The sequence below is a fragment of the Capra hircus genome, chromosome 13 (genome assembly GCF_001704415.2).
Source record: "Capra hircus breed San Clemente chromosome 13, ASM170441v1, whole genome shotgun sequence".
Lineage (NCBI taxonomy): Eukaryota > Metazoa > Chordata > Mammalia > Artiodactyla > Bovidae > Capra > Capra hircus.
Genome location: NC_030820.1, coordinates 21,479,625 through 21,498,633, shown reverse-complemented (window position 1 = coordinate 21,498,633; position 19,009 = coordinate 21,479,625). Strand labels below are relative to the sequence as shown.

General features: G+C 38.3%; 1 protein-coding gene across 2 annotated transcripts in view; it reads left to right on the top strand.

The window, feature by feature from the left end:
* NEBL (nebulette) overlaps positions 1 to 16,275 on the top strand; it is a 383,839-nt gene extending 367,564 nt beyond the window's left edge. For both annotated transcript variants that reach the window (XM_018057076.1, XM_005687916.3), the window contains 2 exons: positions 8,438 to 8,544; positions 10,181 to 16,275. In XM_018057076.1, the coding sequence (XP_017912565.1) occupies positions 8,438 to 8,544; positions 10,181 to 10,357 (284 nt within the window). In that variant the 3' untranslated portion in view covers positions 10,358 to 16,275. The remainder of the gene's footprint in view (positions 1 to 8,437; positions 8,545 to 10,180) is intronic.

Here is a 19,009-nt window from a genome sequence, read left to right as displayed (position 1 = left end):
ACATGGAGGAGAAATTGTTAGGAATGTAGCATTGGCTTGAGAGATAATTTTTGGTTTTGCACAGATAGTTTTTAAAAATGTATTCCAAATGCTTAGAACAGTGTGAATAATAAAAGAGGTTAACTGTTACCTCCAGGAAAAAATTATACGCAAAAGAAAATATAATCACAGATTGCTACTGTTTAATCAAGTGATCAAGCAATCCCAAAGCACAGTGTGGCTGCAGGGCTGTCTTGTCACACTTCTGTAAATCCAGCTGGTAAGAAAACAAAGAAGCCTTTATACCCACAACACAGCAGGCAGCATGGGCTTCATGTGGCAAGGATGCCGATTCCCTGTGCCCCTCCACCCTCTGAGTTCCAAGGAAGATATGGCAACGGGTCGTGGGTGCAAGCCCAGGTAGATGCTGAGCACACAGAGGTTGTGTGTCGCAGCTGAGAAGGGCTAAGCTTAGAAAGCTCGCAGTCATGTAAGATAATCACAGATTATCTAGCAAACCTGTCCAACTTTTGCCCCACAGGGAGACACTATCTATATGAACCCAATTAGGAAACAAGTCTTCTCTGGGGAGGAAAGGGAAATTGTATTATCGGAAAGACATTTTTTGCCTGCAAAGTCTACATTTCCTCTCAGATGGCCCTGCCCTGCTCAAGACCCCCAAAGTGGGGACTTTGTCTACCCCTCTGTCATTGGTGCCACATGGTGCTTGCCTCACGGGAGTGTCACATGTTAGCCCCTCAGTTATCCTGCAGCGAGCTTCTTCCCACAATCCCCAGTTGTTCCTTGAGTCCTGGGTTAAATATTTGCCCGCACAGATAAGGACACTTATCCAATTCATGAGGGCTCCGTTCTCATGGCCTAATCACCCCAAAGTCCCCGTCTCCAAATACCACCACATTTTGGGATTAGGATTCAACACCTGAATTTGTGGGGATACAGACATTTGGTCCATTGCAGGGGGAGAGAGGGAATTTGGGAGTAGCATAAATAGGGTCACATGTGCCCCTAAATTTGTTTCAGGTAGAGAAGAAGGAATCTGGTGGTAGCTTAGTTGCTCTTCATTGTGGCTGCCCATTTGAATTGCCTGGAAGATTTAAGAAATAAAACACCAGTGTCCACTCCTTCCCACTCTCACCCCAGAGACTCTGATTTAATTCATCGGGGTGGTAGGGAGACATGGACAACAGCCTGGTTTTAAAATACTCCAGGTGAATTTAATATGCAGCCAGGGTTGAAACTCGCTGCAAGTAACTGAATCCTCTCTGTCTCTTCCTTTTATTCCCATAGTGACCTCATGGACTGTAGCCCGCCAGGCTCCTCTGTCCATGGGATTCTCTAGGCAAAAATATTGGAGTGGGTTGCCATACCCTCCTCCAGGGGATCTTCCCAACCCAGGAATCAAATCCAGGTCTCCAGCATTACAGGCAGATTCTTTACCATCTGAGCCACCAGGGAAGCCCCAGATAGGATCAAGCTTATTGTTTAATATTTACTTTAAAACTAACAGCATCTGCATTCTTTCTCTTTAAAATTCGTGTCTTCGTTCAGTTTAGCAATTTTCCTGTGCTTGTCTAAATAGAGATCTTTTTTTGTCCTTGTTGTTGATTAGCCACTACGTTGTGTCTGACTCTTCACAATCCTATGGACTATAGCCCACCAGGCTCCTCTGTCCATGGAATTTCCCAGGCAAGAACACTGGAGTGGATTACCATTCCCTTCTCCAGGGGATCTTCCTGAGCCAGGGATCCAACCCAGGTCTTCTACACTGGCAGGCAGATTCTTTACCACTAAGCCACCAGGGGAAGATAAAACCTAATTACATTCTTTGACATGTATTAGCTGATAAAACCATAGTCAGGTGTTAGAAAATATGATGATTTCATTGCATCTTGTATTCTTTACTGGAAAACTCCTGAGGGCTGATTTTCTCCTTATTCTAGATTTTTTAAAATGCCTTTAAGTAAACCCCCAATTTATTTTCTCTGTGCATGTTGTCTATAGTAGCTATAGACTTAATGCTTGTGTCCCCCCAAATTCATATATTGAAATCCTTACTGCCAATATGATGGTAATGTGGCCTTTGGGAGGTGATTAGTTTGTGAGGGTGGAGTTCTCGTGAATGGGATTAGTGCCCTTATATAAAAGAGACTCCCACCCCCCATATAGATAAATAAATAATAAAAACAAAGAGACCCCACACAGTTTCATCACCCTCTCCCCCTCCTGCCATGTAAAGGACTCAGTGAAAAGATAGCCTTCTGTGAATCAGGAAGCAGATCCTCACCAGACACCGAATCTGCTGATGCTTTGCTTTGGACTTCCCAGCTTCCAGAACTGTGAGAAAGAAACGATGTTGGTTAAGCCACCTAGTCCGGTGTTTTTAAACCAGCCCAAATGGTTTTATACCTGGCCAAGACATCAGTACAGCATGATATTTATTTTTATGTTCTGCATTTGAAATTTGGCGGTCTACTATTATTCTATAGTCATTGTGAGGCTGTCAAAACCTCCGCTCTGTCTGTAATGACCTGAGGCTTTTAGTGTGGTCACTGTGCAGAGATGGTTATTCTGATGCCTTCCTGGTTAACCTCCCAGCCTCTGGATTTTTATTCTATAAAGTGGAAATTCAGTGACACCTGTATTAGAGGGTTGTTCTGTTTTGCTAGGGGGAAATATATAAAGCCCCAGGCACATGGAGAATACCTCCATAATACTCCTTTTTTTCTGCTGCTTACTCTGGGTACCTCCCCAAGATGGGTCATTTTGGGGTGTGCTTTTTCTACTGCTAATTGAGGTAATTCTACTTTTTCTTCATTAAATTTTTTCGGTTCATTTATTCTAATCTTCGTGTGTTTGCATGTATTTCCTTATTTTTCTAGTTTCAGATTTCTGAAGGCTCCTAAAGATTTTTCCTCATACATTTTCACCTTCTGTTTTATGGTCTTCCTGTCTGCTTCTTCACCTTGATTTTCTTTCCTTCCATTGTAAGACTAGACCTTAAATAGAAAATATTAGTGTTGGCTGTTTGGAAGAATGTATTGGGCACTAGAAGAGAGATTTTGGTTTTATAAATACTATGCATGCATTCATGCTAAGTTGCCTCAGTCTTGTCTGACTCTTTGCAACCCCATGGACTGTAGTCCTCCAGTCTCCTCTGTTCATGGAATTTCCCAAGCAAGAATCCTGGATTGTCATGCCCTCCTTAGGGGACCCTCCTGATCTCTCTTATGTCTCTTGATTGGCAGGTGTGTTCTTTACCACTGGTGCCACCTGGGAAACCCTTATAAATATTACAGGACATTCAGATAGAGCCCCAAATCTGCAGAGCTTTAGTCAGCTTCCAGATCTCCGGTCAGTCTCTGATTTATCAATGTGAAATGGAAGTTGAGTCACAGATTCATGTTTTCTGGTTGCCTTAGTATCATGAAAGCTATTGTTTTTTTGCCTTTATCTTTTTGAAATAGAAACTGCTTAACCTCAAGACTCTTGGGATGGAAGGCCATCATACCTTTGCCATCATTGGTACCAGTGTGCATGGGGACTGACCACTAGTGCAATAAGGAAGGCACTGTGTGTTCTTCTCTTTCTTAAGAAATTCTTGTTCATTGCAAAACTAGCCTAATATCTTGCTTTTGCAAAACCGATTGAATTCCATATTTTCATGAACAATATCTCATACTCATCTTTTACTCAAATTTTATTAAGGGATAAACCCAATTTCCAGAGCTATTGCTTGAAATTTCCTTTTGCTTGTTCCACCTATGTTTCATTAAAAAAAAAAAACATTCATGTAGCAAAACAATAAAAAAGCAATGTTTGTGCCTGCTTTTAAATAGGCATTTGCTTTTAGTAAGTTGATTCCTCTGAGCTCTCAGTTATATTTTTATAGTCCTAATAGGAGCTTCCTAAAAAATCTTTTATTGTACCAAGTATAAGGTAGATAACAGGTTTGATAACCCCAAAAGTACTTGTGTTAAATACTATAGCCAGAGAGGGAGATAAAAATAATCAATAAAGGTGTGAGGAGAGACCATAAGGACAAGGTAGTTTGTATTTACTCTGAAATTTCTCATTCTAAACTCTTCTGTTATTTCCAACCCATGCATGTTTAGGATAAATACTTTCTTCTCCCTCTGTATTTCACAGTAGCTACAGATTCCTTTTGGAGGTCAGATTCGAACAATTGAGTAGGCATAAATTTAATTCCAGAGAAGGCAATGGCACCCCACTCCAGTACTCTTGCCTGGAGAATCCCATGGACGGAGCAGCCTGGTGGGCTGCAGTCCATGGGGTCGCTAAGAGTTGGACACGACCAAAGCGACTTAGCAGCAGCAGCAGCAAATTTACTTCATTTTTAAATGCCAAAATTAGAGAATACTTTTTAAAATAATTTTTATTGGAGTATACTTGATTTACAATGTTGTGTCAGTTTTAGGTGTATAACAAAGTAAATCAGTTATACATATGTTCATTCTTTTTAGATTTTAGACCTTTTCTCATATAGGTTATTAAAGAATATTGAGTAGAGTTCCCTGATCTACACAGTTCAGTTCAGTCGCTCAGTCGTGTCTGACTCTTTGCGACCCCATGAATCGCAGCACGCCAGGCCTCCCTGTCCATCTCCAACTCCCAGAGTTCACTCAGACTCACGTCCATCGAGTCAGTGATGCCATGCAGCCATCTCATCTTCTGTCATCCCCTTCTCCTCCTGCCCCCAATCCCTTCCAGCATCAGAGTCTTTTCCAATGAGTCCACTCTTCGCATGAGGTGGCCAAAGTACTGGAGTTTCAGCTTTAGCATCATTCCTTCCAAAGAAGTCCCGGGGCTGATCTCCTTCAGAATGGACTGGTTGGATCTCCTTGCAGTCCAAGGGACTCTCAAGAGTCTTCTCCAACACAACAGTTCAAAAGCACCAATTCTTCTGCGCTCAGCCTTCTTCACAGTCCAACTCTCACATCCATACATGACCACTGGAAAAACCATAGCCTTGACCAGATGGACCTTTTTTGGCAAAGTAATGTCTCTGCTTTTGAATATGCTATCTAGGTTGGTCATAATTTTTCTTCCAAGGAGTAAGTGTCTTTTAATTTCATGGCTGCAATCACCATCCGCAGTGATTTTGGAGCTCCAAAAAATAAAGTCTGACACTGTTTCCACTGTTTCCCCATCTGTTTCCCATGAAGTGATGGGACCAGATGCCATGGTCTTCGTTTTCTGAATGTTGAGCTTTAAGCCAACTTTTTCATTCTCCTCTTTCACTTTCATCAAGAGGCTTTTTAGTTCCCCTTCACTTTCTGCCATAAGGGTGGTGTCCTCTGCATATCTGAGGTGATTGATATTTCTCCCGTCAGTCTTGATTCCAGCTTGTGTTTCTCCCAGTCCAGCGTTTCTCATGATGTCCTCTGCATAGAAGGCTGCATATAGGCTTCCCTGGTGGCTCAGACGGTAAAGCATCTGCCTACAATATGGGAGACCTGGGTTCGATTCCTGGGTAGGGAAGATCCTCTGGAGAAGGAAATGGCAACCCACTCCAGTACTCTTGCCTGGAAAATCCCATGGACGGAGGAGCCTGGTAGGCTACAGTCTATGGGGTCGCAAAGAGTCGGAGACGACTGAGCAACTTCACTTTCACTGATCTACACAGTAGGTCTTTATTATCAATTTTATATATGATAGTGTGTATATGTTAATCCCAATCGCCTAATTTAGTCTTCTCTCCTTTTGCCTTTGGCAACCATAAGTTTCTTTTCTACATCTGTGACTCTATTTTCTTTTGTAAATAAATCCATCTGTACCACCTTTCTAAATTCCTCATATGTGTGTTAATATATGAGATTTGTTTTTCTGTTTATGACTTAACATCACTCCTTATGACAGTCTCTAAATCCGTCTACACCTCTGAACGTGGCACGATTCCTTTTTACGGCTGAGTAATATTCCACTTACATACATGCCCCATCTTTGTCCATTCCTCTGTTGATCGGCCTTTAGGCGGCTTCCGTACCTTGGCTGTTGTAAATGGTGCTGCAGTGAACACTAGAGTACATGTATCTTTTCAACTTATGGTTCTGAATCTAGAGAATACTTTTAAACGACATTTCTTGAGTTTTCATTACTGATGGGTGCTAAACCTGTGTAAATTTAAATGTGTTACAGACTGTGAGATAGCGTATTTAAGAATTTTTTCATCATTGTCCTTTCTTGATTTTTTTTTCTCCAAAATATTTTAAGATGATTGTGCTTGACTCTGTACATCAAAATTTAAAGATCATAGTTAAATAGTGTGACAAAGGATTGAGAGTTTAATTTGTAATTTTAATTAATTTTAAAGGGTTACTTATTTAAACTTAAGTATTCACATATAGATCAAGATAATAATGAAGAAATGACTTGTTTAAGTGGATAAAAACCCAGTCCAGAAGTGCTAGCCTGGGGATGTAGTTGGAGTCACTGATTGATATGTATTTAAGGAAATGCCTTAAGTATCCTGAGCCATTTCTTTAACTGGGCAAAGGATAAATGTCCAAGACCATCACAGCTATAGGAAGACAACTGGTTTTGTCCCTTCTGTAATGCCTGCATGCTTCGAATGTAGTGGACAGTGAAAATTGTTCACGTCCAGGCAGGCTTACCAAGTGACAGGAAGGGCAGTAAGCTCTCTGCACACATGAAGTCTTTTAAATATTTGCTGATAGTCAAGGGAGAAAATAAATGAGTGGTCAGTGCTTTCTGCTTCCAACACAAGGAAAAGCTTTTTTAGTCAGCTAATTAATTAGGTCTAGATAGTTATGGAAATTATTTTTTCATCATGAGTGAATTTTGACAACATCCTTGGCATCTATTAACATTAAACATTTAAATTGAGTTGATAATGTTAAAAAGTGCTATTTTCTGAAGTATTTGATGTTTGCTAACTTTAAAATATACTACAATCCAAGTTAAGTGATTTCTCTAGAAAGACATGAAGTAAACACCATTACAACATTATAAAATACATTAATTCAAGAACTACTTTAAAAATCTCGATTTAACCTAATATCACTATTATATGGAGAATACATTAATGATTTGTAACTTTCTGATTAAACTTCTTTAAAGTTTGATGTTCTCATATATCACTAGAATGAGTGTGCCACTTATAAAAATAGTAATTATTCATAATACCCAAGAATTACATCTACTTTATTCTTTTATTATAATGTCCTGAGTAAATCAACCATTGTAATTACTTTATATACTCAACCCGATTGAACAAACAGGACAATCTATTGTGGGTTTTTATAGGACTTGTATCATACAAGTTTTACTATGATGAAGGGAATGCCTGCTAAAATACCTTCATGTATAGCCTGTGATTCTGATTACAAATACGCACTACTGATTTCTGTGGGGTTTTATCTAGCTTCTGTATTAGTTTCTCTAGAATTCTGTTTTCTTCAAAGCAGGAACTATGTCTTTTGAATGTCATTAATTAGTGTGAGACTAGCACAGACTAAGTGAATACTCTCTTTTTTTTTAATGTAGAAGTTTAATGTTTATGGAATTATTTAAGTGGTTTGGTTCCTAAGATTTTGTAACATTATTCAACTGATTTATAGCCAAAATAAAATTCTTATATGATTCATATATATGGTCCATATATTCTAAATAAAATATTCTTTAAAGGGTACAGACTTATTATTAACTGCTTAACAAACATTTGTTTCTAAACATATGCTATGTTTACCATCTTTGTAAAGGTAACGTTCAGCAGTATGTCTCGAAATACTGAAAGCATCTATTGTTAAGTATTCAATATTTTGTGAAAACACTGATATCCTGTCACTGGTTTGAAAATCCAGTTAAATTCCTTTAAATTTCTTTTTTTTAAATTGACATATAGCTGGTTTACAATGTTGGGTTAGTTTCAGATTTACATCACAGTGATTCAGTTATACATATACATGTAAATCTATTCTTTTTCAGATTCTTTTCCTTTCTAGGTTATTATAAAATATTGAGTATAGTTCCCTATGCTATACAGTAAGTCTTTGCTATAAATTCCTTTAAATTTCTTATTTTTATTTTGGAAAATGCCTACAAGGATCATAGAGCCAAGTGAAAACATGATTTTTTTAAGAGATTATGGGAATTGTTGTTGTTTGTGTTGTTTTAATATATAGCATCTGCAATATAGCATTACAAGCATTTCTAACATATATTTGATTGCATGTTACACTGATTACCTATATATATGCCCTTAATGACTGAAATTTATAGCACCCTAGAGATCACTTATAACATCACTGCTCAAATTTCACATGACACTGAAAAGGGCGTTTTGTTCCAGAATTGTCTAGCTGAGCATGGGGTTACTTGAGGGCTTGGGATGGGTACTCTGAGGCTCATTTTAAGGATTCTGTGTGTGTGTGTGTGTGTGTGTCTGTTTAACGTCCAGCACCTGTTCTTCCTGGAGCCTACCAGCAAAGCCATTCTCAAGGGTATGGGTACATGCATCAGACCAGCCTGTCATCTGTGAGGTCAATGCAGCATTCACCAAATCTAGTAAGTGCCCATTTGAAGTGCTCCTCCTTGCCTGGTCTTCATAGTTTATCTCCAGAATATAAAGGCACATGGAAATACAGTTGGATTGAATATGGTTCATTTTTTACATAAAATATAAATGATGATGTGTTGCCATTTGTATAGCTTCTTCTAAGGAAGTAGAAGGAAGTAGAGGATAGAGGTGAACCACTGAGAAGGGAAAGCATGATGTGAAAACATGTAAACAATGAAACATAGTAAGACTCTGCCAGTATTCTGTCCTCATTGTTACCTCATGATTGGAAATAGTCAACCATGGTCTTCATTCAATAAAAAAGCACAAATACTTGGTCATGTTAAACAGTTAATCAGAATGGCCATGGAAACCTAAATGACACGGTCAACATATGTCTTTGAGTTCTCCTCTTGGAAATCTTGGAGTGCTGACTCATTCATTGAGTGGAAGACGTGGAAGCAGACTTCCAGACCAGTTAGTCCCGTCTGGCATTTTATGATGAAACTGCTTCTCAAGCTCCTGACACAGTCTCTTGGCCTTTGTCTGTGTCCTTAGAAATAGGTGGCCCTTCTAAACAGCTTGTAAGATACCTTTAAAAAATATATTTATAAAAGTATAGTTGACTTTAATATTATGTTAGTTTCAGGTATACAACATAGTGATTTGGTATTCTTATAGATTGTGTACCATATAGAATTATTATAATATTATTGACTATTTCTCTGTGCTATACATCACATGTCTATGACTTATTTCCTTTAATGGGTGGTAAGGAATCTTTAATCACTCTAAAATTCTTGCATCTCAGCCAATTTCCTCAGTCTACTAATGCACTTGATTTTGAGGTTGTCTGATATTATTAGCTAAATCCTTGGCCTCAAATGAAAACAAATATAGTAAAACTCAACTCATTATAACAAGAATTTAATTATATGTACCTCAATATTCATGACATTTATATGTTAAATGTCTCCTATTATGTGATACAAAATCCTATTGAGTATATTATGGATTTATTTTTCTTTTAATTTTTTTAAAAATATTTTAAAGTAGAAACAAAATTATCAAGTAAAGTTCATCACCTCTGCCAGGGGACCAATGGTTGTAATGACCTGGCAGTGACTTGGGCCTGTCTGCCACTATGGTGGGTTTTGTTTTCTGAAGAATGTGGACTAGGGGAGAATCTACATAATCTAAGGTCTCTGGGCTTATCTGAAGCTGGGAGAGTGGCTTTACTGCTTCAAAGCTTACTTTTTAAAAAAAGATTTTTATTTTGTATTGGGGTATAGCCGATTAACAATGTTGTGATAGTTTCCCGTGAACAGCGGAAGTATTCAGCCATACATATCCCCCAAACTGTATGCCCTCCATCCAGGCTCTCACATAACATGGAGCAGAGTTCCAAGTGCTCAAAGCTTACTTTTTGACAGCTAGCTGTTGTATTTAGTGGCTTGCTCTGGTCCACAATATTACCCCTTTTGCCAGACTAGTAACCTTGAAATGAACACAATCAAGACAGACAGTAGGCTCCAGAAACAGATGTGCTTGGAAAGGTTCCTGGTAGTTCCTTTTGTCGCGGTTGTCATTTGTAGCCTTGACTGTCTTGGTGTCCATTGTGTGACCCCATCTCTCCTTTCTCAGAGGACCTACCGAGCCATGTACGATTACAGTGCCCAGGATGAAGATGAAGTCTCCTTCAGAGACGGCGACTACATCGTCAACGTGCAGCCCATTGACGACGGCTGGATGTACGGCACGGTGCAGAGAACTGGGAAAACCGGAATGCTTCCAGCGAATTACATCGAGTTTGTTAATTAGTCGTTTCTCCTTGCCCTTTGAGCTTTGTTCTAATGTATTCTAAACCCAATCTTTTTAAAAGATAGAAGATACTTTTAAGACAACTTGGCAATTATTTTACAATAATCTATCTTTCCTTTGACAATTAGATACGCAGGAAGAAGGAATGACTTCCAGGCTGAAAAACAGCAGCATTTTTGGTAATTGGTATAAACAAATAATTAGGTCTGGAGACCTGGTGCTGCTAGTTGTGTTAATGGTTCCCTTTGATTGGCTACTGAACCCTTCTGGGAAAACATATTTTTGTAAACTTTAATAGAGATGTTGATTGTCCCTTAAATGTCACAAATATATGAAACTTCTTAGCTGTCACTTTGGAATCACCAGAAGCCAGTCCTCTCAATTCAATAATACAGCTGATAATTTAAAAACCATTTAGCTTTCGAGTCACAAGGCGATTTCCAATTCCAGTGAAAATTGCCTAAATATAATAAATGTAAGCAGTGGAAGAATGACAGTTCTGTTAAAATTATATTGACTGGTGGCCTTAGGGATCTAGAAACTTTCAATGAACAAAGAAATTTCCTTGTTCCTTGGGCCGACTTGGGTCTATTTACTTCTCATTTGTACCGAGGCATATCCTATTCTCCATTTACATTCTATGAACCTAAGTACACGCTTGGCTCCATAGAATGTCAGGACCAAATAACTTCACAGCTGCTCTGCAAAGGGCAAAATTTAAGGTCATCTATGTTATTTCCCTAATACTAATAGCCTTTACCCTGTTGCATGTCATGTAGGTTCGAGCTTCTGTAACATAGGCAGCTGCACTGCCCTGTTCCTGTTATTCAAACAAAAAGTGTGGCCGATACCTAAAAGCCCTACCCTCTAGATGCCAGCTCAGCAGAAAAGCATAACTTGAAAAGTTGCTTGAGATTTCTCCTGCCGCATTGCACTCTAGTTTTGAAGGATTTACACCTTAGAACATAGATGTATACGCTAGCAAATAAGTGATTTAGGCATTTATTGAACAGCTTCCATTAACTTAATGCCACTGTTGGCTTTAAAGTTAAGAAAACTTCCTAGAAGCCAGTGACAAAGCTGGAATATGAAGTGTGCTGGGAGAAACCAATAAGCAAAAGATTACCAGCTGCACACATGGAGAGACAGGTGATCTGGTTTCTTCTCTGGGAAAACAGTACTCAGATTCTGGGATGGAAATCTAGCTACTGAAATTGCTTAATGGAAAGACTTCCTTTCCACTTTCTGGTTTTTATTTTCTAAATCACATTTGGAAGTGAGAGGGGGATGTCACCAGAGATTTGACAAATTGTTCATTAAAAAAGAAATCGTTGTCACATTTTAATTTTCAAATGAGTGACTTTGCAGGCTCTTGTTAGATTCACAGGCATGACCATCACATCATGAAGTTTTTACCTGGAGTCCACAGTCAAGATCACTGGAGAGATTCATGCCCGTCAGCAACTCTGGGTTTTTCTGATTGTGCCATTAGTGAGACTTGCAACAGGGTAGCAGTCATGTAGGGTCTGACTCTACAGCTGTGATGAAACTGAAAAAGCAAAATGTAATTATAAACATGTATCAAATATATGGGCCTTGGGGATATCTGCTTTAATGATATATTCAAAGAAATTAACAAAATAAGCTGTAAAACATCTTTTCTTGAAATGCTTATTAGTCCAAAGGCAAATATTAATTCATTTACACCTTTGAAAAGTAAGCACATAGTTTTGAAATCTGTAGTCTCATTTTTATCACGCTAAAAGGGTAATTAGATAAGCTTTATTACACTCAAGCAACATACTATATGACACTGATGTAAAACTGAGAGGAGAAAAATTCAGGCAAATAACTAGAGGTTATTTGAGGGGGTTTTACAGATCGCCACATAATCAGCTTGCCTGATTTTCTGTCATTGAAATGATCAGTTGCGATTCAATTGATTAAACCCCATACTGGTTTTGGTGTCTTATACACAAACCTACGAAAACAAGCAGAACTTGGAATATTCTTGCAAAAATTCCTTTGCATTAAAACTGAGGGCAACAAGCTTGCTTAGTTTTATTATACCATTAAATAAATATTTATTATTTCACCCAGACAGACTACTTTTTGTGATTATAAGAGAGTAGTTGCTGATTAAATCTGCAGACTAACTGTGGGACGGGTACACTTTTTGGTAAGTGCCACATTTATAGGAAGCTCAAAGGAATCCAGTTTCAAATGATGATTATAATGGGGAAGTAGTCATAAAGTAACAGCTTGATGTTTCATGTTTTTCTCTTCCACTTATTTTAAAATCAGATTCACTGAATGTCAAAGTCAATACTTATTTGGGGAGTAATTTTCCCCAAATTTTAAGCTCCACATAATGTTTGCATAGCAAGATACTTCTGCTTCCAGCCTTTAGGAATTAAGAACTAATCAGAATTTAACTAGAGGGAAGTTATTTTACAATAAAGACCGAGGGACAACAAGTTGCACATGTTCCTGATGCTATAATTTGATGGTATTGTCACTGTTATTAAAGTCTGTCAGGATATTAAGCATCTCAGCAGAAATACAGAAAACAATACATGTATAAAACCAAAGTGCTATTTTTACAGCATCATTTTCAAGACTGCATTCTCAAACACCTTTTCCCCTTTCCACACACCGCCCCTCTTGTTTTCAATTTGGCAACAGTTATATCCTACATAATGTGACAGCTCAAGAAGGGTTTTAAAAAAACAAGTCTTTTAAAAATCAAGTTAAAGAGGGCTGTAAATGCCCAAGCACAGAGAGCATGCACCTGATTTTCTAATTGTGATGTGTTCTCAAACCTGATTAAAGCACAAGGGCAGTTTGATACGCTTTTAAAAGGTTCCGAAAACAGAACTTACATGGATCATCTCTCTCTTGAGCAGAGCATAGCAACCGAATATATCGCTTGTGGTGTAAGTTTTTGTAGTGAGCGTTTTTACTAATTCTTGTTCTCTGGGAAAGCTTTCTATTTCTAACCTGTGACAAGGCACGTCTTCATGTCTCCTTTTTATTGTTTACACATCCACAGCGCAGCCCACTTGGAAATAATTATCCGGTTGTCAGATCCCCACACTGTCCCTGCATCTTCTCAGGCTTCCCCCACCTCAGAGACCACACAGGAATTTGCAAGCACACTTCCCAGGAGCACCTTTCATGAATGTGGATGCGATTAGACCAGCCCCTCTCTTGCTGCCAGGCTCATTACTGAGGATGGCGAACATACAGTTTTGCCAGTCACGCTACAGTCTTTCTTTCCTTATCTTTGTCTGTGTTGAGCTCAACAACACTCTGGGATTTGGGAGGAAAATCTCCCTAAACACACGGTGGAAGCTTAAGAGGCACATCTTTTCTTCAGGTTTGCCCATCCCCAGTGGAATGTTTTTTAATGAAAAGATTAAAGAAATCGTGTGTGATCCTTTAATAACACCCTCTATATAAAGTGAATATAGTTTATACCAAAATTATATAGAGATTAAAAAATATTGGTGCCTTTTTGATTACCCTTGTTTATTCATTATGGTCTTGGAAAGAAAACCAAGCAAGCAAGCAAGCTTCTGCCTATTCTATAATAATATTTTATTATTTGATTATTGGTGTTTTTATGGTGGAGAAGTGAGATGCTCCTGATGGTTAGGAAAGGTGATGACTGTATTTTACCTCTAGAGGTTGAGAACTTTAGAAAATACTGACTTCTTTCGTCTATTTCTGAAAGTTTCTTTGTGGATTTATATATAGTTGAGATGCATAAACATAAACTTTAGGTTTGAGATTTAAAATACCTATTGTAAATTAGAAGAATTATGTTATAAGGCTGAATTCAAAAATGAAATTCACTTCATAAATCCATTATACCTTAGCTATTTGCTTCTGATAATCTGAAAGTGGCTAGAGTATGGTTGGTTGGGGTAACCTGACATGGAGGTGAGAAAGCTTTAGTTAATAAGAAGCTCTTGTAAACCGAGTGAAGAATGCTAAAATGAAAGTCTCTTTTTGAAGTATTCCACACCCATTAAAGGTTCTTTCCAGGCAATTGTCCACTAGCACTGATTCAAGAAAATCAAGACATTGTATGATGCTTCTCTGGGCATCATTCCCTGATGCTTAGACTACTGGATCCACAAGCCTGGAAGGACCCCTGGGGCAAATCTACACCTCAGTTGTCCTTGTTACTTCCGTATCTTCATGGGAATTTCATATGCTTTTTGTGTTTGATATATGGTATTCAATTTGCATAGTATACACTTCTTTGTAATCCAGTTGCTGTTAAGAATTATTTACTTTAAAGGAAAAGAGAAAACTACATCGTAGTTCCCTTCTTTACTGTTCATACAATGAACAGCTGAGCATTTATAAGCAGCACCAAGTGTATTACAGGCAGGGTGTGGAATCTTTGCTCTTTGACCTGTGATTAAAACATGAACTTGAATCCTTGTGCAGACTGGTTTCTCTTTGCTTCAAAATATGTAGAATTGTGGTTGATGATTAATTTGCAAGATTGTACTAACTTTGAGAGCCTCCAGTTTTATAGAAAACACTTCATGTTTTAAAATGAAGGAGCTTACAGAATGATACGTTATTAATATAATTTGGCTTTTGTTATGCAAATTGTTAACACCAGCTATTAAAATATATTTTAGTAGAAATGCTTTAATTCATATTTTTTCCTCTACACTGTGAATCTTTAAGCCTTGGTGGACTAGAGCAACATCGTGCTGCCCAAAGGACTAACCTATGCAAACTAGTTCACATTTTAGTGGATGTCACAGTAATTGTGTGATATGCCGTTATTTCCCCCGCGTAATGTACAGCAGCACTGAAATAACACATTCAGCCGAGCATCGTGTATGTACAGACAGTTACTCACAAGCCCTTCAAGGCTACCATGATCATTAGTATTATCATTTGTGTAAGAGCAGATTGCTGACTTATCTATTGAAACCATTTGAACGATGTCAGAACAAGAATGACAGATGGATGCGTCAGCCATGGCTCCCAAGTGGTCCCTGCAAGTGTTCTCCTGTGATGAAGCCTCGTGCTCAGATGCACTCTCTCCAGGGTATTATTATTCTGTGTCTTCTTTCTGTATTTGTAAAACATTATAACGCTTTAATTTCCTATCTCTACACACTCGGTTTGCTTAAATAAATGCAGGATGTAACAAAATGGTTCCACTTGTCAGTTCTCGCCTTGGTTTCTTAGAGCAGTGCTCATTGATAATACCCTGGGTGTGGGTTTATCGTGACAACTCACGTCAAATCGCCTCAAAGGTCTGTGCCGGCCTCAGACTGCTTACCTTGGTGAGCCGTTCAGAATGTGTCTTCCTCCTACACATAAACCTAGCTTTAAATGAAAACAATAGTTTGCTTTTTCAAGCTGAGTCTCTTTCTGATTTTATATCAGAGTGCTACAGTAATACATCATCGTAGTTCACTGCTTCCAAGACTGACTTCCTCATATATCCTCAATAGTACAACTTTAATTTTCTTGTGTTTGAAAGATGAAAGAAACAGCTTGCAGAAAAGAGTAGAAAATGCTCAAACTGGCTACATGAAACAGGGAGATGCTCTGATTTCCCGTCTCAGAATGGCTCATTTATCAAACAGGATAATTGCTTTTCCCCCTAATTTTCCCATAGTTGGAAAAAGTGAGTTTGTTCCTTTTTTTGCCCTCATGTAAATCTACTGAGACTAGGGTCTTAGCTTTATTGTGTTATTTTGTAACAGTTCTTTGATGGTGCCTAAATTCTCCTAATTATAAACCGATAAACTCTGCTGATGACACATTTAGTGCTCTTGCGCAAAGAATACCCTTCCTAATCTTGTTTTTCATATTCCAAAAGTATGAAATATTTGTATGCTATTAATCATTAAACATACTTATAATATTTCAAATGGTAAATCAGCTTATTTATTTATTTGAAGAAGTTACTTTTTTTTCTTTCAAAGTTTCTTTTCTCCCACTATGCTCATGGATTTTACTCTTTGGAACTCAAGCCACAGAGACATGACCAACTTAGCAAGGTTTTTTTTTCTGAACTAAAATGATTCAGATTTAGAATAAGATAATCTTATATTTGTATTAACTTAAAACCTTGTGAAGCCAGTTTTACAAATAATTGAGACATACATGACCACTAGAAATCTAGCAAAGTAAGTTTTTACAAAAATACTCATACATAGTAAAGTGAAAAGTAGATAAAAGGAAAGTTTTGTTCTTTTCTTTATGTAATCTGCTTCTATGCAGAGAGATTGAATAGAGTTTTGTGATGGCAGAAAACTGGATATGGTCCAAATGTGAACTTCAACTACTTTCTGCAGTTCTCAGCACAATTCTCAGGCCTTTGTCCATTTATATTTGTACTTGGGAGCAGCAGAGTTCTGATGAAAACTAGAATGAGAAAATGGGTTTAAAGGGTGAAAAGTCAATATTAGAACAAAGGACCCAGTTACTGATTTTGTATTTATACCATGGCATTTTGATCTTTGCTTTCACTATTTTTTTTTAAAGTTGCAAACATAAAAGAGACTAGTAGACTAAAATAGAGAAATGAGCAAAATCTGAACACCTGTTATTCCATGTGAGAAAATAAGGAACTTTTCTGCATCCCAAATTTAGTGGTTAGATTGCTTTTAAAATGAACTAGTTTTTGGTTCTTGAGTTGAGATAGCCTGCTTTTTCCAAAGGATTGCTTTCCAAGGCCACGTGGCCCTAATTAGCTTTCATTATCTTGTCACTCTGGTGACAGACGACTAGATGGCTGTGACCTGACCGATCTATAGGCTGCCCAGGAGCCCTTGACAGGAGCCACACAAGAACTTTACCCAACACGGAGGATGGTCACTGAACCTGTGCACATCTCCCTGGGGAATCTGAGTTCACAGTATAGAGCTGGCTGGTTAACTGGTGTGATTACTGAAAACTAAGAGCCATAGAGAAAGAAGGAGAAGTCAGGAGTAAGTGTCGCTGTGAGTGAGTAGAAAGCATGAGATGGAGAGGAGAGATGGAGCAAAAAGTGAAGGGTGTGATTGTTGGCAGCATGAGCCCTGAAGATGGGAGGACGCTGATTCTTGTTTAAGGCAGCCCCTGAGATTCGGCAGCCCCTGAGACTCTGCAGCCCCTGAGATTTGGCAGCCCCGTTCCCCGTGGCAGAGGGAGTGGCCACTCTCCATACCAGAGGCACACGGTTCCGTTCTAGTCTTGCTGCCTGTGGGATGCCACCTCCTCTTATCTTGCTAAACAACAGATTGCATGAATGTTAGGAACATTTGTGGGGTGTCCCCAAATGAGACAGCACAAGTGGCCAATGTGATTGAAATGCCAATTACATTTTTGCAGTTGCCATGTCGCAACATTGTCTTGAATCATTTTGTTTTATGATGTGGCATATTTCACTGTGTATATCCTACTGAAAATCACTTTAGTTAGAAGTTGTTTCCCTGGGCTCTGTGAAAGGTATCAATAATTAATAACAAAAGAATTTAACTTCAACCACTGGGTTTGTACAAAGAAAGGATTGGGGATTTGGAAAAATATTCTTATCAATGTCTGAGTGTTGGGTAAAGAGCATGAAAATGACTGGGCTCCCTTAGAGAATGATACAGGCACTGATGTCCCAGGGACAAAAGCTGAATTGTTTCTGTAGAGCTTTCAGAAATACCTAATTCTCCTGGGTTTCCTTCGTGATAGTTTTTGACTAAGGTGGATGAATCAGTGACTGTAACTTATTCATTCGACATATATTTATTCACTGTTTATGTGATTCAAGGAATAGAACACAGAGACTTTCCTACTATACTGGTAGGGGAAACAACCAACCAAGGATATACATTTATCCACATGTGTATTGTTGTGTATACTTATACAGCTAATTGCTTCATTGCGGTTTGAAAGGTATTGTGAAAGGGAAGCCTAGTCCTACCCGAGTTTTTGTAGCTTGGGCAGGGGTGATCTGTGGTGGGGAGGGCATGGAAGAACCCGAGAAGCTGCTATTTGAACTACAAGCTCGGTCCATCTAAGCCTTAGACGTGGGAAAATTTAGTCCCTGGCAGCTAATGGAAGAAATATTCCAGTCTCCTGCCCAATTTTAATTTAAGTAGCAATGCAGATTTTTGTAGTTTTCATACAATTAAATTTTCATGAACAAAAGTTGGGTTACAGATGTGCATGAATAGGTGTGTACGCACTACCCATTGATTATTCTAATTATGATTTTATCAGCAGGTTGCAAAGAGTGAATTATATACACAAAGTTTTATAGATCTGCAATGCTTCACTTCGTTTTTTGGATAATTGGTTATTATGTAGAGTTTCTTGTGTCCTTATTTCCTCCCTGAATATTTTTAGGAAGCATGTGCTTACTAGAGTTTACAGTTGTACAGTGAGCAGCAGAACCATTGATTAAAATGCAGTTCTCCCCTGTTTTAGACTCCACAGATTTGGGAAACTGTCATTCCATCTAATATGTGATACAAGTTAGATTTGCAACATTAACTGGGCAACACAGGGAGAAATCACTCACAAAGCAAGTCAGTTGTTGATGATTACTTATAATAGATCCTTGCTCAGAGGTAAGTCATAGCTTTGTTTATAGAATTCTGGCAAGATTGTTGACCATCTGCCTCTTTCGAA